The sequence below is a fragment of the Medicago truncatula genome, chromosome 6, assembly GCF_003473485.1.
Source record: "Medicago truncatula cultivar Jemalong A17 chromosome 6, MtrunA17r5.0-ANR, whole genome shotgun sequence".
In the NCBI taxonomy this organism is placed as follows: Eukaryota; Viridiplantae; Streptophyta; class Magnoliopsida; order Fabales; family Fabaceae; genus Medicago; species Medicago truncatula.
This window is the reverse complement of record NC_053047.1, coordinates 32,044,072-32,070,686: the sequence shown is the minus strand read 5'-3', so window position 1 is coordinate 32,070,686 and position 26,615 is coordinate 32,044,072. Positions and strand designations below refer to the sequence as shown.

Below are 26,615 nucleotides of genomic sequence, written 5' to 3'. Positions count from 1 at the left end.
GACTCTTCGGGTAATCCACATTCAGAATATCCAATGCCTTAGGCCCATTAACATTAACCGCTTCATGGTCCCGATTTGATCCATCCAGAAACATCTTCCAATACCAATCGGTTTTATCCATTAAAACAACCGGGACCCATTTGAATCGGATCTTCGACTCAGTTTGACTTTAGGCAACAAACCTTTAGCCCACTGCTGAATAACCGTAGGCTAAGGGTTAATAGGCCACAAATTTTTACTTGTTGACGGGTTTTTATACTTTTTCTGTTAATCAGTTGAAAACCGTTGGGAATTTAGATATATCCACGATTCTACAACCGTGGTAAGAGTGTTGTCGTTGCCTATCCCTTTAGGCAACGGATTTTGGTTGTTTCTATTCCAGCCACAACTAAAAACCGCGGCTTTTCTTTTATGAATACGCTGCATCTATAAAAGCGCGGCGTAATCAACTTTTGGCCATGGTTTGATTAAATAGAATGCCACATTTTATAACGTTTCTAAAAGCATTTGTGTAATCCGTAGGCAAAAATTGTTTCATGGCATGCAATTTTCCCTCTACATTTTTGGTGATACCTTCTTTTTTCTATTAATAATAAAACAAAATAGAAACAGCCTCTAATTTTTTAATGGGCGAAACTCCAACTTTTCTCCAAGCTTTATTTCTTCTTCATTCATCAAGGAGGAGTGGTTTTAGGTCATTTTTTTTTACATAAAATCAGCCCTCTACATCTTTTCCCCCCTTTCTTTCAACTTAAATAAGTGGTTTTCACATATATCAAGTTCTTTCGTCGTTTAAGTGCGACGTTGTGTTGTTTGTTGTGTTGTGTGGCGTTTGATTTCACGTCTTATCACGGTGTTCATTTAATTCATATTGAAATATCGACTTCAGTCAATTACAATTTCAATCAATGATTTGAACCTCAACGTTCCAGATCCTGAAGCATACATATTTTAGTGACTTATCTTGTCATATTCATGTATTTTTATCTTCCACCGACTTTACTAGCATGGGAGTTTGATAGTAAGAAAATAAATTAGTTTTCCATTCCTTGTTTTTTAGTTTTGTATAAAAAAGAGAAATATTGCACACTGATTAAGGATACTAAAAAAGAAATTATATAGTATATAAATTCATGCATTGAATTTATGTAATTAATTTATAAAAAGTCAAAAAAAAGTTTTCTTTTATGATAATAACTTCCTTTTTTGGTACCCTTAAACAGTGCCGCTTGGCACCGGTTAGCATGACCCAAAAAAAACTAGTGAGGTGTACTTTTATTTATTTAGTTTAGTTTTATATTTAATATAATTTAATTTTGGGATGACTCTCTTTTCATTTTAATTTTAATTTTTAGAGAGAATATCTCAACAAATATTTTTAGAGTAATTTTTCTATTAAAACTTTTCCTTTTTAGTCCTTTAGATATTTTATTTAATTTTATTTTTAATAGTGAGATCTCAATCATTAATTAAGATTACATCTAATGAGAAATATATTTAATAGTGAGATCTCAATCATATTAATCAAGATTACATCTAACGAGACATATATTTTAAGTTTTTGACAGGAGAGATATTTAATTTTATTTATCCCTCATCTTCCTTCACTGGACATACACTAGACATATATGATATCTTTTATCTCCCACAAGTGAAAGAAACAGAACGTGACCTTCCAGTAATATTTCAAAAAAATTATATTTGAAATATTGTGGTTTTTTAAAAAACAATAATATTTGAAATAGTGGACATTGATTTCGAATATAAAAGCAAGAACGATGAAAACTCTAAATAAAGAAATTGTGAATTTAAGGTTATTCCATTACATAATTGAAATTAATTAATAATTGGGCATTGGATTCCTATTTATTGTAAGGTTCAACTCTTTCAAAGAGTCAGTGTTTTAGACATATGTGATATGTCGTAGAAGGTGTACTTCTAATTGGTCATGTGTGTATTCTTTGGTGTTCATTAAATAGTAGCAAAATTGTGCATTTTTGGAAGAATTGATGTGTGGTTTTGTTGGTTTAATTGTGCATTACAGATGTGGGAAGCTTTGACCAAATTTTTTAAGCTAAGCACATCAACTTTGAGACACTAACATCATCATCGTATGATGCTATTGCATAAGGAACTTACAAGTTAAGAGCTTCATTATCTAATGTAGAACAATTTCCACATTCACGAGCACTTTTCACTCTAGAAATGAGATTACAAGTTAAGAATTTTAAGGATTTTCAAACCATCATTATATTGGGATGGAAAACGATGTTCAGGGGCAAGACGGAGACCAACCAATACAATAATTACGGGAAATGAACGAGAAAATGAGTGACAAATATCATCTTATTAGGTAGAAGATAAACTCATGAATGCAAAGCTACCACCATGAAAAAATACAAAGATGGGGAGAGATGTGTTGGCGATAGAGTCTAAAGGAGAAATACTTGAGTGACTTTGTATTTTGGTGACTTTTGTGACAATTTAGAGTATTTTAGATGAGAGAAAATGATAGATGAATGATTAAAATAAATTATTTTGATGACAGAGAATTATTGGTTAGGAGAGAAATAAAGACAAAGCCACCAAAGTCACCGAAGTGTTACCCAATCTAAAGAGGGGATAAATAGGCGAGACCAGAGATTGTCTGTGGGGGTCCACAATGACATCATGAGAAGATACTCCTTCAACAAAGTTGGAATTAGGAGGTATTTTCCTATCAAAGAAGTTGAGAAGGCGGCAGTTGATGGTGCTATTTAGGCATGACAACAAAACTCATACCCATGGTTACCCGTCCGAACCAAATTCAATTTGACAGGTTTTCCCCGTTTTGATTGGGTTTGGGTTTGGGTATGGGTATGGATTTTCCCCGATCTCAAAACACGGATATGGGACGGGTAACGGGTATATAGGTACCCACCCCGAACCCATGCCCAAACCCGTCCCAAATGTAAAAAATTATTTTATGTTGATATGTTATGTTATTTTGTTTGATAATTGTCATGTTAATAAAAACTACCATTGATATTTAAAGGATCAACTAAATAATTTTGTCTAACAAATGTGAAAGTCAGCTTATTGTTGAATAAGTATTACAAAGTTGCTCTTGGGGATGCAAAAAAACTTCTATTTTTTATTAAAAAAATATTCAATGCGGAGACGAGGATGGGGCGGGGATACCCGAACCCGTCGGAGACGGCGATGTGATTCAATTTCTCATCACCGTTGGATATGGGTAGGGTAACGAGTAAGTATATGAGAATCGGGTATGGGGACGGGAAGGTAAAACCCGTCCCCACCCCGCCCCATTGCCATGCCTAGTGCTATTGGAGCGGCGAGAGGCGGATATGACGAAAGAGATGATAGACGTAAATAAGCGAACTAAACATGGAAGGAGGGGTTTGTTGGTTAAGGCCATGATGATTTGTTGTTGTTGTTCTGGTGTTAACTTTCTTTGATTGGTAATTTACAAAAGAAAGCTAAGAAATGAGTGGATAAGAGTCTGGAGATAGTGAACAAGACTCAAGCTTGTGTACAAAAAAGAAGACGAGGCCACACGTATTAATTGAGAAATGACAACTTTTGAACAAATTTATATCTTATATTTACTTTATGTTCTTATTCTCTCTCGTCTTATCTTTTTCTCTATTTGATTTTTTATCAATAATAAGCCGAGGCACATTATTATTCATTCAAAAAGCTAGTGATTCTAGGCAAGGGTCAATCATCAGAGTTCCAAGGCAGGATCTCCATCCTCCTCGTGTTCTCTATATGGTATTTTTTTTTGTTGCCATGAGCATTTAAACCTCTTTGATTAGGGTTATAAGATGAACACGTTGGATTCAATTAATAAAGTTTTTATTCAAATAAGTTTTTCTTGTATCCGATTTAAATTTGTACTTGTTTGTTCTTAATATGTTTTTTCAATTGAAAATCCGCATTAGTAATCTTGAAAATTGATCAGGAGATGAAAAGTAGGATTGATAATCCGAAATTGTTTATCTATTTTTGACATACCAATTACTTATTTCATAATTATGTTAATGAAATTCAAGTTTGAAATCTAAAGTTTTCTACCCTCTTCTTTGGAGAACAATAAACTTACTACTTTTTTAATTGTTACGATTTGACACAGTTGCCAATTTCTTCCATCAACAATCAGGGATTACTTTCAAATTTTGATACATTGAAGGACTATTGTGGGTATTCGTTACACGTTTAGGGAAAAAATTACTATTACCCTTTTTATGTTTTGTATAATATTTTTTTATTTAAAATTAAGAAAATCAGTTAAATCTAATTATAATAAGAAGTGGGAACATTATAAGCTAAATCTTTATTTGATTATGATATATTTTAATTTATAACTAAATACAATACAATAAAGTTTTTTCTAGATTACCTTTGAAGAATGGTGGGTAATTTACCCACCAACCAATGAAAATGAGCAATTTGTTGGTAGGGTCAAGATAGTTCATGGATACCACTTAAAAATGTGCTTATGTGACTAATGTGTATTGGTTGAGGTAAATTACCTACTATTCTTTCATGAGTATCCTAGTTGTCACCATAAAATAAACATACAATTAAACGCACTAGAAAAGCAAAGCATGCCCGTCTTAACGCTACTACATAATAGAAAGGAAAAATAGAATATGCATTATTTTGAGACTGAGGTAATATTTTTAAAGAAAAAACAATCAAAATAAAAAAAGAATACTTAAGGACAATTTCTGAGTGCCCTGCAAGTATAGCATGTGTAATTGGATTGGGTTAGAAACTATATCTCAGATCAGATGCCTCTTTTTCACTTTCATCAAAATTAATTAAGTATGCTTCCACACCATGCTGTATGCATGCAAGGGATAAAAAAAAACCTCCATGGCAGCAAATTTGAGAAACCATCGTGTGGGTAACCATGAAGGACCCTTGGAATCTAAAATTTATTATTTTCTTGCATGTGATTATCTATATATTTTTTTTATAACATGATCAAAGGATAGTATCCTTATTTATTAATTTTATTAGGTCTGCAGCAACTTAACCTAATAATTTCCCTCTAAAATGCTGCATTAAGTTAGCAGCAATTTAGCCTAACAAATTCCATCTAAAATGTAGCGCACCAATTTAACCTATCAAATTCCCTCTAAAATGCAGCAATCCCTAATATTTCTCCTCACTGATGAGCTTTTCATTCCTATCATGTTGTGTCATCGTTTGTATATATCTATTGTTTCTCTAGACTTTTTTTTGACAAGTTGTTGTACACTTATTTAATACATTTACAAACAGAATACCCTAATTTCCAACTCGGCTATATATAGGAAACCCTAAACCGTGGTAAATTACACAGACAACAAAAGAATATCATATCCTTATTTATTAATTTTATTTGGTCTGCATCAACTTAACCTAATAATTTCCCTCTTAAATGCTGCATTAGGTTAGCAACAATTTAACCTAACAAATTCCACGCATCAATTTAACCTATCAAATTCACTCTAAAATGCAGCAATCCCTAATATTTCTCCTCACTGATGAGCTTTTCGTTCCTATCATGTTGTGTCATCGTTTGTATATATCTATTGTTTCTCTAGACTTTTTTTTTTACAAGTTGTTGTACACTTATTTAATACGTTTAAAAACATAATACCCCAATTTTCATGCAAACTCGGCTCTCCTAATTTTCATTCAAACTCGGCGATATATAGCAAACCTTAAATCATGTTTCTCTCAACGAAAAAAATCTTAAACTGTGGTAAATTACACAAACAGCAGAAAAATCATATATTTTGATAAATAGAAATATATAATATAATTTAAGTATGCTTCTTGTCACTTTCATCAAAATTAATTAAGTATGCTTCCACACCATGTTGTATGCATGCATGGGATAAAAAAAACCTCCAAGGCTGCAAAATTGGACCATTAGTTTATTATATTTTGCATGTGATGATTTTAACATTCATATATACTATTTATATCAAAATGCAGATAAGGATGGACAATTTCTTATTCAAATTAATGCCGAAGCTACTCTTACAACAAGTCTATAAATAGAGGGTTGAGCCATGCACCAATTGCAAAACAAACACAATCAAATTTATATCAAACATTGATTGATCCATTGAAAACAATGAAGCCTACATTCCTTACTCTTTCTTTGATCCTCTTTGCATTAACCATCTGCTTTTCATTAGCTTTTGCACAAGTTTCTGAACAAGTTTTTGACACAAATGGAAACCCCATTTTTCCTGGTGGCACATTCTATATTATGCCATCAATCTTTGGAGCAGCTGGTGGTGGATTGAGGCTTGGTAAGACAAAAAACTCAAAATGTCCACTTACTGTACTTCAAGATTATTCTGAGGTTGTCAATGGTCTGCCTGTAAAGTTTACCAGGCTAGAAGCAGGCCATGATATAATCTCAACAAACACAGCACTTGATATCGCATTTACAACAAAGCCCGACTGTGCTGAATCCTCCAAGTGGGTGTTGGTTGATGATTTTAACAAATTAACTGGACCATGGGTTGGTATTGGTGGTACTGAAGATAATGAAGGTAAGCATATCATAAATGGTTTCTTTAAAATTCAGAAACATGGTTTTGGATACAAGCTTGTGTTCTGTCCAGATATCACTGCCCCACCTGGTGCTTGTTATGATATTGGGAGGCATGATGACTTTACTGGAAGACTTCTGGTCCTGGCTAATAATGATCCCTATGAAGTTGTATTTGTTGATGCCATGGGAAATTGAAGATCTTTAGTTTGAAATAAATCTCCAATCTAGTATCAAATAATGTAATAGTTGCTCTATAAAGGTTGTGCATGTTATTAGCTACCTATAAAGAGTGTACTGGGAATAAACATGTCTTTTGCTTGCCCCTCTAAAATAAATAAAATTTGCTTCTGTTTATTAGAAAATAATTTCTTTAATTTTCATTACACTAAACTATGAAATGATTCCTTTTCGTTTTCGTATAATCATTACAATAAATTTCCTCAAGTACATACATTTTGCTAAGCATGTCAATAACATTTTACAATCTACTAAATAATTATAAAAAATTTACTTGATGGTTTTCCAATTTTACATAGTCAGAGTCTTAGTCTTTAAGATGACACTCACTTATCGTAGTTCTCTCTTTTCTCGTTCCATAGCTCACACTCTCAGCCTCTCTCTTCTCAATCACCATAGCCATTAATCATCATCATCTCTTTGTTGGATAATGCATTATAAAATTGCGCTTGGGGCTGAAAAATACTTTTAATTTTTATTGAAAAACATTATCTACTGCAGAGATGAGGACGGGTCGGGGATAACAGAACTCGTCGGGGACAAAAAAGCGATTTGATTGCTAATCCCTATTGGATATGGATAGAGTAACGGATAAGTATATGAGAGTAGAATATGAGAACGGAGAAGATAAAACCCGTCCCCACCCAACCCCAATACCATGCCAAATTTTGCTGAGCATGTCAATAACTTTTTCATCCATTAATTCTTGTGTTGTGTCCACAAAACAAATAAAAAATGTTTAGACACTTATGCACAAGTAAAATAAAGTAAAAAAATAAATAATGAATCACATCGTCTAATATCCGTTACTTCTTGGTATTCACGAATTAACAATACCTATAAGCTAGATATCAATCATATAAACTTTACAATAATATAAAGTTCCAAATAACTCACACTATAAGAGGTCTTTTTGGTTGTAATTAATCATGTTTAGATTAAGGTGGGAGACATTTAGGAACTAAGCTAGACCTAATCTGTCAAGAAATCTAATAGAAAAATTGGAGTCAGAGATTCTCCTCCCAACCTTTTTATTCTTATAAAGCAACAATCCCCGCCAACAAGAGAGATAGTCAAATGAAAATAAATTCACGTGAGTTTAACTCAATTAGAAGGGATAAATCCTCGACCACCAAAAAAAAAAAGACAAATGAAAATGGAAATAAAACAAGAAAAAAATGAACCACTATTTTCCTCCTTTGCATGTCATATGAGATTAAGGCTCAAAATGCTTAAAACATGATTATCATAATAGGATAAGCCAACTTGGCTCAATGTGTGCCATAAAAATTTGCCCCAATAAAAATATGATGATACTATTTTTAGGCTTAATCTCATAGTTTATGTAAGGCAAAATGAGAAGGAATCATTTCACAGTTTATGTAGCGACAAATCTTACACACTACGGTAAGATTTGCCCTAATAAATTTGTCACCTCTATTTGCCTTCCATATTTGTTGACGTTTATTTTACACTTACTTGATATTTGTCATGCAATGTGGTCTTTTGTTTTTCAAATTTATCAAAATATTTCTTGGAAGCATCTTATGCTCTTGGTCAAGTCACGTATAATTTTCTTGTCGTCCTCCTTTAATCTACCGACAAGAATGTGTCCTTCTAAAGCCGACTCCATCGCATGGTTGTGAACTGCATTAAGAATTTTCAATCCCCATTCATTTGTTTTCCTACTAAGATATCCACTAACCATGGACAAGCACCCACATTTTCTTGAGTCCGTTGTCGCATGCTTCGGTTTTTTTTTTTTTTTTCCGGCACTTTGTGAGCTCCACTCCTTTCACACACTAGGCGCAACATTGGATTGATCAAGCTTGATCTTTGTGTAACAATTGTAAATCCCACCTTATTTGCTTGACGACGTGCCCACTCAAGCAATTCTTCTCTATCTTTCCACGGGAGTCAACATATTTAGAAGCTTCAACATGGACGGAAGCTCCATCAATGTTTGGTTTGGTTTCAACCTTAGGCGGTGCGACAAAATTTGATTTTGTCTCTCCTGGAACATCTTCCGCGTTCTCTACCATTACTATAATTTAACAACACAAAAATATGAATTAACAACTAACTAATGCATAAACATCAATGCCATAATGAATTAAAACAAAAAAAAAATTGGAAAAAATGACAGTAGCTGCCTTTCCAAACGTTTTGAGAAAATTTTCACAGGTATTTCTCGGCAGTTAACTACCGAAATTTACTTTGGCAGTTAACTGCAAAAGATCCCATAACTCGGCACTAAACTTCCGAGGATTCCCATGACAGTGAGAATGTAAACTGATGGGATAAAACCGCAAGTGCACGGTCTTACCGAAGTAGTAAAAATAGAGTATCGTTCCGACAGGGAGTTATGAATTCAATTAACTTTAGATAATGATTAGACTGGAGATTTATAAGGTAGAAAGGTTTGGGTTTTTAATTAAAAGCAAATAATAAATGAAAAGATAAAAGCCTTGGATTATTGGTTCATCTAAATGACAAGTCCTTCACAAACCAAACTATAAGCTTATAACTTTATGTTAGACCTAATTTCTCAAGACAGTTTCTCTTTTGTTCCTCTAGCAACCAAGTCTATTTCGCTAACTTGATTACTATTAGATTTTGGTTCCTCTAACAACCAAGTCTATTTCGCTGACTTGATCATTATTAGTTCCCTTGAAGATCAAAACTATATGTCTCAAATATTTCAAAGACTATTTCACTGCCTTTGAAATCCTTGTCTAAATTCACTTGTTCGAATATCAAAGCTCCACTTTCGTTTTATGAATTGATATTTGAGATGATGGATAAACAATTATCAAACCCTCCACTTTCGTTTCCAAAGTTTGATAATGGTTGATCCATGTTAAAGCGGTGAATATATATATAAGAAATTAGGGTTACATAAGATTAAGGCTTAGAGCTTGGTTTGATTAGGATTATGTCATTTAGACTTATCCAACAATCCCAAGACAAGAAGAAGTCTACTCACTAACGTTCATTGTAGACATAGAGAAGAAGAGAGAAAACATAAAAGTAAATAACAAGAAAGTAAAGGTGAACTTTTATTCAAAGAAACAATTGTCACTTATTATTTCAGAGAACAAAAGATGAATATTTGTGATGGCTAGCTACTTTATTTATAGTTTACATTCGACTTAAAATCTAAGCAATCACTAGAATGTTCCACAAGTAAACTAAAACAGAGCAGCTTAAAATCTAAGCAAAAGCAGCAAAAGCGATTATGGAGGGTGGCACGGCCGTGCCAAGCTTCTGACTTTGGGGAAACATATTTTGTCTCCAAATCTTCGTATTTTCGTACCGAATCAGCTCCAAATCCCTTTCTTTTGCTCCAAGACTCAATCCATCCAATATTCGTTCCTGAAATATAATAAAATGCAATTTGTAGTAAACTATCTCAAAAAGGAAATAATACTAATATAAAATAAACTTAAATCTAATTAAAACTAAACTAAATAACATATAAAAATGGATAATATATGACTCATCATAAACTCACGTAAAAAACTAAAAAAAAAGGCTAAAAATCAACTGATTAAAATGCTCAATACATGTTTTTTTACGTCAGAAGTGTGTTGATACCTCCTATGCTTGATGCTTCAATGATTTTGGAGCATGATTTGATGAAAAAATATTGAATTTGGGGATTAGATGGGAGTGGTATGGAAGTTGATGATGAAATAGTGTGTAGAGGGGCAGGTGGTTGTTTCATCTGATGAAACATTTTTCTTGATAGTTAACTACCGAGGAAAATCTCAGTATTTAACTACAACCAGTTTTTGAATTTCTCGGCAGTTAACTGCCTAGGAACAATTTCGTATTTTACTCGTGTGTCTCAGCCTTATGATATGTATGACCATCAATTTTCTTAAATTTTGTGGAAGAGTTGAGGTCCATCAAAGGTTTGTGCCATAGGCTTAGGCCCTTTTTCATAAATAAAAAAAAAGGGTTTTGTGCATTTTTTCGTCAACTTTTTCTTGATTAAGTGATGAACTTTACCAATTGTATTAAAAATGTGTAGGAGTATTAAAATACAAATTCATCTCCATGTGTGTGTGTTGTGGGGTGGGTGGGTCACTTGGAAAGTAGTTTGTGAAGTTGCACTTAGTGTTACGTTTGTGTTTGGATGATTTTAATTAGGCTAGATTCTCGTTTTTCTTTTATGATGCTTATTATTTATAGTAGTTAATGATTAAATTATGTTAAAGCACCTAACAAATTTCGTTTCACATTGTGTCATTTGTATCAAGTTTATTTTTGTGTGGGAAAACTTCTTTTGTGTGGAAAATATTGTATTTCTAGGCATTTGATTCGATTCAAAAGGGCTTCAATCGTATCATTTGGTCTCTTTGTCCTCAGCCCTTGGAGGTGTACTCTTACGTGAGTGTGGATTTAATACTGTAAAATTATCTATAGAATCCTATTGGTACCACATGCATTTAGAAGAGTCTAGAACATTGCATTCACTTGATAATTGGTGAGTTATGTCATACTTGACTATGTGAATTGATGATTATGTGCATTTGTGAGATTTTGTGAAAGTTGTGAAAAAGGTGAGATTGCACATATTGCTTGATTATGCTTGTACGTTTGATGAATATTTGTTGATGTGGAAGTTCATTGTGAATGATTTAATTAAGTGTTTATTGATCATTTGGAAATGAATATGTCCCTTTACTTCTATTTGATTATATATTATTTGTGGAAAATAATCTAACCCCCAGTGGTCGTTTGGTTGACCGCCAGCCTATTTGGAAGTATAGGTAGACGGCTTGCAGGATTAGTCGCTTTGCTTTTGCTTGTGGGTATGCTTGAGGACTAGCTTTGGAGCTACCTCATTTCCTTTATGCTTGGAGTCTAGTTGAAGGACTTTGATTAGGGTGTCGGTCTTTTGTCGTTTTTTTTTATGTCTTTATGAGATTTGTCACTCATTATGTTGAGATTTGAGATTTTATTTGGTTATGTATTATGGTACATATGACATGACTACTTACATGGTTTTATTATGTGATGATGAGATGTTATGATGTTAGTCCGCTGCGAGTTTTGAAATAAATTAATTATGCATGTTTTGGATTAATTGAAGATGTAGCATCTAAAGTCTTTGAATGATTATATTATTTGCGTGATTTATCGCTTTAAGGGTTTAGGGTGTTACACACACTATGAGCTTTACATGAGGTGTTTCTCTCTCCTCTCCAAGTTTTTGTAGGGAATTTTTTTTTTCTTTTGTAATTTGTTTTTAACTACCATGGGTAACTGAATCTTTTTAAGGTTAGGATTCTAAGATGAACCTCTGTTTTATTTGGTGCATAATTATTTAATTTATAGTCTTTTCTTAAGTTATTTTTTGTTCGCTATTTAGTTTTACTGTAGTGTGTAAGATTTGTCTCCTCTGGAGCGCAACCCTAGTTTAGGCATTTAGGTAGTGATAGGACCTAATATTGATATTTATATTTGTCTATCTAGGAAGTAATTAATTAATAACTAGCGAAAAGAAACCGAAAGCGAGTAGACCTTGGTAGTAAGTACTGAGGAGGTGACATAACTAATATTGAGTAAAATCTGCTGAAAGCAGGAGGTAACTAGTTAGTAATTAAGGAAACAAGTGACATCACGACTTAAATCCGCCTAGTAACTCCATTCACCTTGCACCTTGGTATGGTAGACGTTGACAGGGCTTCTTATTTGTAGAACTACCGAGAGGGAGAGAGTGATGTGTACTTCTAAGATTCATAGATGTGAAAACCTTTAGGAACATGGCCATTATACCTTTGGAAATTTAGGAACACCAACTTTAATTTATGTTTCAATCACCCCTAAGTAAGTAAGTCCCCAAACTAGTAATCGTTACGAAGGTGGCTGGTCATATAGTATTTATAAATCTACACCGTAGCACACGTATAACCTTAGTCTGATTAGCTGGTGAAACTCGATAGGCGAAGGGATATACCAAATCTATGAGAGAGTAAGACCTCGCATGTAAGGATCATCGTGCGACGATCATGTGCAACTTAACAGTTGATTAAGTTATCACGTCCCAACGAACTCATCACTTAAATAGTCCACTTAAGATAACTGAACGCAACATGAATGTTATTTAATTCAAACAAATGAATAGGGGGATTCAAAGAATCCTAACTGCCGCTAACATTTTTGCAACCAAAATAGGTAACTTGTTCTGTTTCAAACAAATAAAAATTGCAAATCTCTAAACCCTAAACTCTTATTATTTTATTGTTCAAAATAATTAACGTGAACTGTTTGGAATATGAGACGACAATTCGTAAACGATTTGATACACTTACTTAATTCGACCATCACTTATATGAAAAACAGAAAAATAGAAGAGTGTTTTGCATTATGTTATGTAATAATATATAGGTGTCGTTCACAACAAGGACTTTCTAAAAGTACACTCGCAAATTACGGTCTATCGGTATTCTTGCTTTTTAAATCTAAAAATTAACAATCATTTTTATGAAATAAAGAACTATTTATCGTCTTTTATATTTTAAAAACAATCATTTTATAAAAAATATCATTTCATTTTCTATAAAAAAAATCATACTAATTTTTTACATTTTGTCATAAAAAATAGTAAATATTTTCTATTATGAGTAATAAAAATTCATAAAAATTATATTTTATTTCGCCGACACTTTTAACAAATGATATTTAGTTATTATAATAATTGTAAATCATAGAAAAAACTTTTTTCTTTACAAAGTAAGTCAGTGAATTATTAATTTAAAGATTTGATGTACCGATACACTCGAATTTTATTGTAAAAAATTCAAGTGTACTGAAGAATTTGCCTTTACACTATGCTGGGAGTCTTACTAAGTTATAGGACACAAATTCAAGTATGTACTATAATGTGTTTATTTCTCCACATCAGACATATTATCATCTTTGAGGCAACTAAGTTCAATCTTTTGCAAGGGTGATTATCTTTCACATCAACAATACAAAATATCAATAACAATTCCATAAATAAATTTAAACACAGCTATCCTATTTTCAAACGTAGATACAAAGAAATATACACTTTTTTTGTTATAACATACCACTATTTAACTTCACGGTTAATTGCATAAAAAAAAGGAGTTGATGATTGATATTTTTCCAAATTGCTTAACCCCTTAATTCATAGCAACCATTTGCTTGATCATAAAATCTTTGACTTTAGAAATAAGGTCAAGTGTCTCAGGCAAATCTGGAAAGTAAAAAAAAGCATGAACCATGTTTGGATATTCTATTAGTTGCACTTCTTTTCCAGATTTTCTCAACCACTCATAATACCTCTTTTGCCAATCTACTAACGGGTCACACCCACCAACACACACCAGAGTATTCGGATAATCCACATTTGAAATATCCATTGCATTAGGCCCACAAACATTAGACGCTTCATGGTCTCGGTTTGACCCATCCGGCAAAAACATTTTCCAATACCAATCGGTTTTATCCATCGAACAGATGGGTACCCGTTTCAATCGAATCTCAGACTCAGTTCGTTCCTCTCCTCCAAAAAAAGGTTGGATCGAAACCAGTCCAATAACCTTCAAAACCCGAAAATCCTCTAAGGAAACCCGAGCAGCCACATGATGGGCCAAGTTTCCACCCGCACTATCACCCGCCAAAAAACATTTGCTGATGTCAGCATATTTTCCTAAAACATCAACATTTTGATCAAGGAACTTAAGGATTTTCAAACCATCCTCGTATTGGGATGGAAAACGATGTTCGGGGGAAAGACCATAATTAACAGACACAACAATGGCAGGAAAAGAACGACAAAATAAGCGACAAAGCATGTGGTATGGAATAGAAGAGGGAGACATATATGCATAGCCACCACCATGAAAGAATATGATAACAGGCAAAGATTTTGTGGTGGCAGTGGTGGAGGAGGAAGGAAGGAAAAGACGAAACCAAAGATTGCATGTGGGATCCACAACGACGTCAGATGAAGAGACGCCGTTGATGGATTTGGAATTAGGGTTAGGAGGCATTTTCCAGTCAATGAAGCTGAGGAGGCGGCGATTAATGGTACCATTGGAACGACCGGTGATGTCGCTAATGGCGGAGAGGATGGAAGTAGAGAAGCGCACCTTCCATGGAAGGCGTGGTTTGGTTTCTAAGGCCATGGTGGCTATGACTCTAATGAAAGTGAGGATATGTGTGTTTGTGCTTTGTTGAGTAGAAGATAGATCATGCATGCGTGTAATAATATATTAAGGGAAAGAAAACATGAAGAGAATCAACGAAGGTGCATGTGAACACGTCGATAATTGTCCCTTCAAAAATCATTGATAACCGACAATAACCTTTAATTGATTTAAATCTATCTACTTTAGGCTCACCACTCGTTGTGGTCCAATAATATATGTACGTTCCTATCCTTTTTAAGTATTGAAAGAGAATTCATTAATGCTTTGAAATGGATCTAACAATAAAATTATAGGCATAGTATTGCTCAATTTTTCAATTTAAATTAGGGAATTTCTACGGTACACCCGCAAATTACGGTATATCGGTACTTTCACTTACAATTTTTATAAATTAACTATCATTTTTTATGAAGAAAATAGGTGTTTGTTGACATATATATTTTAGAAAATATCATTTTATAAGAAAAAACATCATTTCATTTTTTATAAAAATCATACTAATTTTTTTTTACATTTTATTGTAAAAAATAATCAAAATTATCTATTATGAGTAATAAGTATTCAGAAAAATCAAATTTTATTGCGTTGACGTTTTTGGTAAATAAGATTTAGTTATTATAATTATAGGTGATAGAAATAATTTTTTCTTACAAAAAATCACTCATTTAACTATTAATTTAAGGATTTAGTGTACCAATACACTCAAATGGTTGGATGTACCATAGAATTTGCCTTTAAATTATTTACACGTGTTTATATGAGAGATATACAACCAGAAACTTTTTGAAAGAAAAATAAAAGAGTTAGTGTAACGTTGATTTCAATTAATCAACAATCTCGCTGTTGGTTTATTGGAATCATGTTTTAAGAGAAGCAAATCAAGTGGCATACCTATTGATAAAACATGGTTATCTTTACATGTTGATTTAAAAAAAATAAAAAATCATTGTTGCTAGTTTTGTTTCTTTTCCTTTGTTGGCCGACATGCTTTGTTTGCCTTTGTTGTTTATAATTGCTCTCAATAATATATAGATGTATGTCATCTTGAGCTTAACTCAGTTGATATGGACAATGCATAATATATGTAATGTATGGGGTTCAAACTTCAGGCCATACAAAAAAAAAAATTAGACTTGTATTATGTTGTTTATAATTATTAGGGCAAGAGTGTCAAGTAAGCACAATTCAGGTGATAGCTGCAAAGACAATATTACAAGGTTAGGTTTGAAATCGAGAATACTTTAAAACGTTTGAACCCACTAGACTAAAGATCAAGAGTCTCAAATCATCATTAAATAATTGCTAAATGAGGTCATCTAAAATCATTTAGCGATCATATAATTGTTGATTGCTACAAAAAATGATTGTCAAATGAGTTTATTATTATTAAGTCTCAAATCATTTAGCAATCATATGATTGAAAAAACAAATGAGGTCAGCTGTCCACATTGCACCAATGCAATGTAAGAAAGTAAGAGGACCGAAAAGTTTGTTGTGCCATTACTATGGTTTTATTTTTGTGAACAAATGAAAAACGTGACATTCTTATTGTGTTTTGTTTTCTTAGACTTTTCTTTATACAGTTTTTGGATTTTGATGATGATGATGTTAGAAAATTGCTCAATAGGACTTTTCAATTGTTCATATGTGACATTTCCCTAAACAAAATCCTTAAAATGTCCATTTTGAAAGTTACAAACTGATCACATCTAACTGTAACTCTCTGTCGCACAAGTTTGGATGTTACAATCCTATCTGCTTTTACATATATATCAGACACCGGTTTTGTACTATCCCCTACACTAGACCTTCCATTCTGATCATCCATCAAAGTTCAAATTTTTCTTTGGATCAAAATGGAAGGTCAAATTAAAGTGATTTATACACTCATTTGATAAGGGAGTGATTTATACCTTTGAACCGATCACATCTGATTGATTAGTGATTTATACACTCATTTGACGTCAAAGAACATGAACCTCTTTTTTACAAGAGTTACGACCCGAACCAAGTTTGGATCTTAACAACTGAACCAATGAGCAAACTGATTCCTCTATTTTAATTGCATTTTGTTGATGTTTGAAAATTATTAGTTTTTTTTTTATAATTTTTTTTTTAATATTTATTATTATTGTTGAACACCCTCTTGATCCAAATTCAAACAATGTTGAAGCTTCCCTTGATTTGAAACCAAACATTGATGAGTCTTTCATTGAAGTGAAACCAAACGATAATGAGGTCTCTGTTGATTATAAAGAGAACTTTATTAAGCACAACGTTACTAAACTTGTTGATAATGAAGTTGATGCAACAAAATACTTCAAAAAAAATGTGAAATATAAAGTTAGAGATGATTTGAATAATTGGGTCCATCAAAGCATCAATGACCAAATTAACATTAAATATTGACAAATTCGATCATGGTGTTGGACAAAGACCACAAAAGTTAATCTTGGGGTGTGAAATGGGTGGTATGTACCATGGAACCAAGAAGAAATTGAAGCGAGAAGACAATAATGGGTTAAGAAAATGTGAATGTTCATTTAAGTTGTGTGGTTATTTGATGAAATCAAATGAATGGTAAGTGAGTATTGGAAAACTCTGGTGTGGTGGTTGGTCCCAAATAGTGTCTGAAAACTTGTTTCATATCTTAGAAAGATGGGGAACACGAAAGTGTTGTTGGAGTTCAAGCGATGGCCGATAAAACATGTTTACCTATTAGAAATTAAGAATTGTTGCAATGATGTCAAAAAACATATATTACATCTTTTGAACCGTTTATATTGGTGATTCTCTCTCGTTTGTTTTAACATGAACCTCTTTTTTTTTCTTTGAGAAGTTACGACCGAAATCATGTTTTGATCTTAACTCCCGAACTAATCAGCAAGTAAAGTGATTTCTCTACTTCAATTGTATTTTGTTGATGTTTGCAAATTATAAATTTAAAAAGAAGTTCCATGTCATCAAATTAGTGACGTGGCGGTGATTAGGCGGGGAGAGGGATGAAATTTTAAATGATTAAACTTTGCAAGGGTAATTTGCTATGATTAACAATTACAGAGACCAATTTTTAAATGACCCCTAATTACAGGGACGAAACATATTAAAACCATTTGTTTTTTATTTTATTTTAATAATCATAGTTATAGTTATGGCATTGGTGGTGGAGGAAGGAATGAAGAGATGAAACGAAAGGTTACATGTGGGGTCCACAACGACTTCAGAGGAAGAGACGTCGATGATGGATTTGGAACTAGGGTTGGATGACATTTTCTAGTCAATGAAGCTAAGGAGATGGCAGTTAATGGTGCCATTGGAACCACCGGTGATATCGCTTATGGCGGAGAGGATGGAAGTAGAGAAGCGCACCTTCCATGGAAGGTGTGGTTTGGTTTCTGAAGCCATGGTGGCTATGACTCTAATTAAAGTTGAAAAGGGAGAAAGAGTGAGGATGTGTGTTTTTGCTTTGTTGAGTAGAAGAGAGATCATGCATGTGTGTAATATATTAAGGGAAAGAAAAAGAGAGTAAAAGAAGGTGTGATCAATCACATTCATAACTGACTAGAACCTTGAATTGATTTAAATCTACCTATTTTTAGGCTCGCCACTCGTTATGATGGTCCACTACTTACCTATCCTTTTTAAGTATTGAAAGAGAATTCATGAATGCTTTGAAATGAATCTAACAATTAAATTATAGGCATAGTATTGCTCATTTTTCAATTTAAATTATTTACAGGTGTTTATATGGGAGATATACAACGAGAGACATTTTGAAAGGAAAAAAAAAGAGAGACGTATAATAAAAAATGATTTCAATTAATCAACTATTGTTGTCATAATCACGATATAAATCTTTGCATAAAATTGCAAGTTTCCCTCGCATCTAAGTTTTACACATTTTTGTATAAGTATTTTGTGAACTTGAAATTTTGAGTTATTTATGACTATATGCAATATGTATAACACATATTTAATATTAATTTTGTTTTGGTAGGTAGAATCAATCAATTTTAATTGTGATTTTATGATTTTTTATTTTGATATCATATTTCGATTCCAACAATAGTAGTTGAGTAAATTAAATCCTTCGATTTCAATTTTATGATTTTCGATTCTGCTATTCCCTTTCGATCGGAAGCAAAATCTTAATTTTGACAACCTTATAATCAACAATAAGATAAGATATACTGTTATTTTGAAAAAGCATGGACGCAGGGCCGGCTTAAGGGCCAAGCAACCCAAGCAAGGGCTATAGGCCTCAAAATTTTGGACGAAAAAAAAGACCTCTAAAAAATTAATTTGGTTATAAGTATATTATATCATAGATAAATTACATGCATTTGCATAACTTAATTGATTACAAAAAATGCTTCAATTACTATTGGTCATGAATTCAAATTTTAATCTCAACAAAATAGATTTTATATAAATATTCTGTTAAAAATATATATTTTTAAAGGCCACATTAAAATTTTTGCTTTAGACCTCTTAATCTGTTGAGCCGACCTTGCTTGAACGTATAAATATTTACTCCGACTCATTGATTGAAATCATGTTTTAAGAGAAGCATATCAAGTGGCAGACCTATCGGTGAAACATGGGTTATCTTTAGACGTTGATATAAAAAAAAAAAATTATATATAATTGTGTTCCTGGTTTTGTTTCTTTTCCTTTGTTGGCCAACATTCTTTGTTTGCCTTTTTTTCGAAGAAATACTTTGTTTGCCTTTGTTGTTTATTACTAATTATTGCTCTCTAACAACTTATATTATGTTGTTTATAATAATTACTAACATAATACTGTCATGTAAGCACAACTCAACCGATAACTACAAACACAATAATAAGCAGAGATTATGGTTCGAACTTCAAACTCTTCATATTTAAAATATGCGAGTCTCCGACAAAAAAGAGAGGTGCACCCTCGCCATATCCGTCCTTGAAAGATTGAGTTTATTTATAGGATGATATAAGTAAGGAAGTTTGTTATTACCATTATTATGAAAGGAAAAAGATAGGTAGACATCCTTTTTTATACACCTCTCATTTACACCTCATGTGTTAGGGGTATTTTAGTAATTTCACATCACATCCTCACCCTTTTTCATCTCTTCTTTCAATGTTTTTGCCACATATCACAAATGTGTGTGGGTGTAAAATAGTGTATACCACCTATGATGGTTTATGTATAACAGCTCATTATGGATACGTACGAAGACCGAAAAGTTTGTTGTGACATTATGTGCTCTTATTTTTGTGAACAAAAGGAAAACGTGTCATTATTATTGTGTTTTGTTTTTGTAGACTTTTCTTTATTCGGTTTTTTTTTTTTTTTTGGATTTTGATGGTGATGTTAGAAAATTGCTCAAGAGGACTTTTCAATTGTTCACATGTGTTCCCTCAAAAAATAAAAATTTGTTCACATGTGACATTCCTCTTAAAAATCCTAAAAATGTCCATTTTAGAAGTTCTGAACTTATCACATCTAACAGTAACTTTCATTCGCTCAAGTTTAGATGTTACGATCCAATCTACTATTGCATATATACATATGCGCGGATTTGTTCAAGGCTGAGTGTGGCTATAGTCACCAAGACCGTTTATAAGATTTTGGTGGCCTAAAACGAACCTATAATTTGAATTCTAAATAATGATTATATAAAAAGTTTAAATTTCCAAAGTGTAAAAATAATTCGCTTGTAGAGGTTAATTTTTACTACGTAAATATATTATCCAACAAAAACATCAAAATTCATAACAAAAATTGAGTTTTATTTGATATTCAAATGCTCATACAAAATAATTCTTACGAGCATTTCTAGATGCAAAGTCATTAATAATATGCCTACATCAATATGTTTTATCATATCAATACATAAAATGACTAGATCATTCAAACTTTCTTGTAACATTGACAATCTCAACTAGTTTTCAATAATTGTAACTTTGCAAATCTTCTAAAGGAAATGTGAGATTCAATTCCCTAATAGGCCCTTTTTCAATTAAAATGTCTTTGGTTGTAGCATCAAGAATATCTCAATCTCTAGCATTAAGGACAATATCATGGTCTTTGATGAGATTGTCATCGTTCAAATTTTTATTAGATTGTTCAAGAGTTTCTTCTTTTACTCGTTTACTAACAAATTTAAGTTCCCCTTTTGTGATTTTGTTGATTCTAACTTTTTTTTTTCTTTTTCTTTTTTCTTTACCAAATGCATGCTTTCACGGAAATATTATACCATCACAGTATAATATAACTAGGTCAACAAAGAAATAAGTTCATTACTAATAACCACCCCTTCCTTCAAAATTCAAGTAATTATTTTGGGGCCTAATGAACCCCCAATTCATTTTTGTCGAGGCCCAAATTTCATGCTTAATTTTGGGGTCTGGGACGGTCGCATTCCTCGCTCTGCCTCAGGTACGGCCCTAATAGCCCCACCAGCCCATATTTTTTAAAAAATAATAATAGTAAATGAAAAATTAATGTTTTGGTGTTGGAAAAATTAATTAAAAAGGCTTAGTATAATGATGAGAGTAGGGGCGCAACTATCATATTTCTAGCCAACACACCTCATATCCCTGTGTTACCTCTCTCACCACTGATTCAAGGTCGTTTCCAATTTCTAGGTTCATCCATTCAATGTCTTTTCTCTTTATTTTTTATTTGAATTTGAATCTTATTTTAGAACTCTGGTTCATCCCTTCTTCTCTAGGGTTTTCATCATCTATAAATAGGGATTTGTTTGGTCGGTTTTGAAACGATTTATTCTACACTCTATTTTCTATAATGGTCTTTGATTTGGTAATGATATTCTTGATTCTAGTTAATTCCTAGAATAATATTGATGTTATTGAAAGAGGTGTTCGATAGAAAGAGGTGTTCTTGAAACAATTAGTATTAATATTATTTTATCTCATTTTTTTATTTCAACAAATATAAGATGTACTATTTTCTTTGTAAATTTAGTTGTGACGACTGTTTTTAGTATAACATTATTAAATTTAGTGTTGGACCAAATTTTTTTAGCCTCAGTAATAATTTATGTCTGGTTCCGCCCCTAAATATATATCAGGCATTAAGCTTGTTGTACTACACATTATCCCCTGCACTATACCTTCCATTTTGATCATCCGTCAAAGTTCAATTTTTTTTTTCTTTTCAAAAAGAGTAACAAATCTTCATTAAAGGATTGGTAAATGATTTCTACACTCATTTGATGTCAAAGAACATATATTACATCTTTTGAACGGTTTACATTGATGATTCTCTATTTTGTTTAACATGAACCTCTTCTTCTTTTTTCAGAGTTACTACCCGAACCATGATCTTAACTCTTGAACCAATCAGCAAACTAATTCCACTATTTTAATTACATTTTGTTGATGTTTTGTAAATTATAAGTTAGTTTTGTTTATTTTATTTTATTTATTTTATTTTATTTTAATATTTATAGTTATCGTTGAAACCAAACATTGTTGAGTCTTTCGTTGATGTGAAATCAAATGATGTTGAGGTTTCTGTTGATTTGAAACAAAATATTGATTATAAAGAGAACATTATTAAGCACATTGTTTCTAAACTTGTTTATGATGAAGTTGATACGAGGAAACACGTTTTGACAAATTTGAGATATAAAGTTAGAGGTGATTTGAATAACTGGGCTCGTCAGCAAGCATCAATGATCAGATTTATCTTAATTATTGACAAATCCTATCATGGTGGTGGACGAAGACCACATAAGTTAATCTTGGGGGTATGAAATGGGTGGTTTGTACCATGGAACCAAGAAGAAATTGATGTGAGAAGAAGACACATCATTAAAGAAATGTGCATGTTCATTTAGGTTATGTTTTTATTTTTTGAAATCAAATGATTGGTCAGTGAGTATTGTTAATGGAGTGTACAATCATCTGATAGAGACAAAGTGAGAAGGTAGTATTCTTCCTAGTAGATAAAATGAGGAAGATAACGTGATTGTTAATGACATAAGGAATATGGCCCAACCAAATTCTTCGCACATAAATCTTATTTGAAAATTTTCTTGAAACACAAGTTTGACTATTTTTTTTTTGTGTGTTTTTGGATAAGTCAGGAGAGAGGACATGCATCGAGAGGAAAGAACGACATCCCAACTAAGTTGGCACCCTGATGAACCTCCATCCTATGTCGTTAATCTAAAAAAAAATTATTAAAAAAGGGAAAAAAGTAAGCAGTGAGAATGATAATCCAAATTTAAACACTTGAATTATTATTACCTAATCAATTATTATTACCCAATAAAGGTACAAAACATAATTCAACCTCAAACCAAACCTAAATGTATGAAAATAAAGACTATCTAAAAAACCAATAGAATTTGATATATGATGATTAAATTGAAAAGTTAATATCAATATGCAAAGTGATTGAAATATCAAATGTTTACAAAACTTGTTGAAAAAATGAGTTTCAGATTGTTCAATCACTTGGAGAATATCAATTAACCTAATCAACAATTAACATATATCCATCAATTTGTAAATTGCAAGAAATATAGAGAATGGAGAGGAAAACACTACTGTATAGAGGTCCCTCAATCGTCCTTGCTATGGGAAACATCCTCACTTGGTAGTGAAAAATACATCCGGTCTTCCACTAGTATGTTGAGAATGTTTACGGAGTCTGATGACAAAGATTGCTTCAATTTACGAATCCAACCGATACACATGTTAAAAATCTTGATTCGAACCAATAGGGTAAAATTTGAAATCTGAGTTGCCATGAAAATTGAGTCGATACCCAAGAACTATAATTCGAATCAGTGATTTTTAGATGAAGATTGATTTGAGTCATCATAAATTTGATTCAAATCACAATTTCATATAGGAAAATGATTCGAATCAAAAGACTTATTATTAAAAATGATTCGATTCATTTGACTCTTTGATTCAAATGATTAGAATCAATCAAGTAGGATAAGAACCCAAGAGTAAATGATAGAAAATAATTCGATTCAATTTATGCAAGACAATGTTTGAATCGAATCAAAACATCAAAAAATGAAATTATGAAAATAATTGATCACCAAACTTGTATGGAGCTTGTAATCTAGAATGAACGGGTGTTGTACAAAAACTAATGACATCAATCAAAACAAAACTAGGAAGATCTAAATAACTTAGTAATAAGCAACTTCATTTAAAATGTACATCAAAGGTACAAAAAAATTTATAAGAGTTAAATCTGTCGGTGAAATATCTGGATGATCACAACTATTTTTACAAGTGTAGAGCTGTGAGAGTTTACAATTGTTCAAGATATTTTCTGGGCACATCTTGAATCTGTTAAGTTGTTTACATTTTTAATATTGTTTTTGTTGATGGATTCCACCTCTTTTTCAATCTACTAATGGGTTAAGTCCAAGAACAAAGAAAAAGGTATTTGAGTAATCCATGTTTGGAAAATCCATTGCATTTAGTCAACTAACATTAGACGCTTCATGGTCTCGGTTTCACCTGTTTTGTAAAAACGTCTTCTATACCAATCATTCAACTTGATACTAATTATGCTGAAAAATGTTACATGAACACCATTTATTCCTACACCCTATTGTACACTCCATGTATTAGGGATATTTTGGTAAGTTCATCTCACAACCACACTTTATATTCTATTTGTGTGGGGTCCAAGTTGCCACGTGTCAGAATTTTGTGTGGATGTAAAGGGTGTATTGTCACATGGAGTGGTACATGTATCATCACTCAATTATGCTATATTGGCCCATATCAAGGCTCTCACCAATCTTATGGAAGAACTATCCAACTAGGTGTTTACCGGTGTTTTTTTGTAAACACCAGGACTAATTTTAAAATATTACTTGCAAAATCAAACTAGAAATCTTAGGATATATTGTGCAATGATTTTTCAAAAAATTATGAATATTCATCATATTCATGAGTTTGCTTATGAACAACAAGATGAAGAAAACTGTCTTGATATGCGAATAACTATCTTTCGACAGAAAGTAACAGGGTGGTTAAATTAAAATACTAAAAGACTTAGAATTTTAAAAGCAAAGAAGGACAGGGTGCGTTTGATTTGCTAAAAAATGAAGGACATGACAGAACAACTATAGTTGTCCAGTGTTTGATTTGTAAAACTGTTTTAGGTACAGGACAAACTGGAGGCAAGAGACAGGACAAAAACTCATATTTTTGTCCCTCACCAAACCACAGCACAACTTTTTGTCCCACGTACAAGTTGTCTAAAATACCAAAATAACATTTTGTCCCTCAAAATTGTATAAAACAAAAAATTACTCAATGCCATAAAAAATTTGTCCTGTGCTGTTTTGCCTTGTGTTGTACTGTTCTATCATGTACTGTTCTGTCCAATACTTGCTGTTTTGCAAACCAAACACACTCAAAAGAAAGTAAATTGCATTGCTGAAATGAAAATGGTACATCAAATCATGTATACCATAGTAACATAATTTGCTCTTATACCTAGGGAAACACAAATTGGTTCGCGCGAACCGGTTCAAAGTTCTTTAAAGAACCCGGTTCATCAAAATTCTCTCAAAATTCGGAGAAAACGGCGAACCCTGGAAACCAGAGCAAATTAAAAAAGAAATAATAATTAAACTAATCTTTTACTGAGCTGTTGTACATAGTTGTAGACCTATGCATTACATTAAAATAAGTAATGCATGACTGATCCCACCTATCCACTGCAGTGGATGCTTGTGCCTCTAAATCTTGTAGGCCAAGGTTTTATAATTCGAGACTTTATCTTAACTCGTTTTACCTAGGTAAACTCGACTTGTGAATTCGTACGAGTTTACCTAAAATTAAAATTAAATAAAATTTATTATATGCATGACATATATAAGTTAATATAATATTATAAATAGGTCAATAGTGTAAAATATGACTTAATTAGAAATGGAAATTATACCAAACTATCATAATCTATATCTATATTCTATATAATATAAATTTAGGACCTATTTCATAGCTTTATATGGAAATGTTTTTCTCAACCTATTCATATGACACGTGGCACTCTCAACCTATTCATTTTCATGAGTTTTTATAAATACTCTCACGACTTTCATCCTCACAAATACTCTCACCACATTCAACCTCACAAATTTGTATTTAATGCTTATGAATAAAAGGAAGTTTTTCAAATTCAAATTCAATTCTAATTCAAATATTTCATATCAAATTAAAAATCAAACATTTTGAATTCAAATAATACGGATTTAAATCAAATAATTTAAATTTAAATATTTAATTTCAGGTATTATAATAAAACAAATAATAAAATTTAAATATTTTAATGTCAAAGAGATCAAATAATTGATATATGTCAAATAATAAAAAATACGATTTGATTAAAAGTATTGATATTGAAAGAATTTAATGAAATGTAAAATTGTTTCATTTTTATATTCACAATAATAATGTGAGCTATTATAATATTTTAAATTTTAATGATTGTAAAACAAATATGGAAAAGTTATACATTTAATATAAAATTTAATTTAAAAAAAAATTGTGCATTTAATCTCTTAAAAGTTGCAAAAGTTACACTTTTAATATAAAATTTAATATTTTTTTTTTATTAATAAT

General features: G+C 32.0%; 2 protein-coding genes across 2 annotated transcripts; one reads left to right on the top strand and one right to left on the bottom strand.

Annotated features, from left to right (window-relative positions):
- The first annotated feature begins 6,088 nt into the window (after positions 1-6,088).
- On the top strand, positions 6,089-6,927 carry LOC11414053 (kunitz-type trypsin inhibitor-like 2 protein). Its single transcript, XM_003619695.4, has one exon. The coding sequence runs from the start codon at positions 6,137-6,139 to the stop codon at positions 6,758-6,760; it is 624 nt and encodes a 207-aa protein (XP_003619743.2). The 5' UTR covers positions 6,089-6,136; the 3' UTR covers positions 6,761-6,927.
- A 6,815-nt stretch (positions 6,928-13,742) lies between these two features.
- LOC11416150 (probable carboxylesterase 18) lies at positions 13,743-15,130 on the bottom strand. Its single transcript, XM_003619692.4, has one exon. It carries the CDS (start codon positions 15,040-15,042, stop codon positions 13,963-13,965), a length of 1,080 nt encoding a protein of 359 aa, XP_003619740.2. The 5' UTR covers positions 15,043-15,130; the 3' UTR covers positions 13,743-13,962.
- Between the last annotated feature and the right edge of the window lie 11,485 nt (positions 15,131-26,615).

Excerpts from the sequence above, each read along its gene's own strand:
- LOC11414053 (XM_003619695.4), top strand. The coding sequence starts at position 6,137 with ATGAAGCCTACATTCCTTACTCTTTCTTTGATCCTCTTTGCATTAACC.
- LOC11416150 (XM_003619692.4), bottom strand. The coding sequence starts at position 15,042 with ATGCATGATCTATCTTCTACTCAACAAAGCACAAACACACATATCCTC.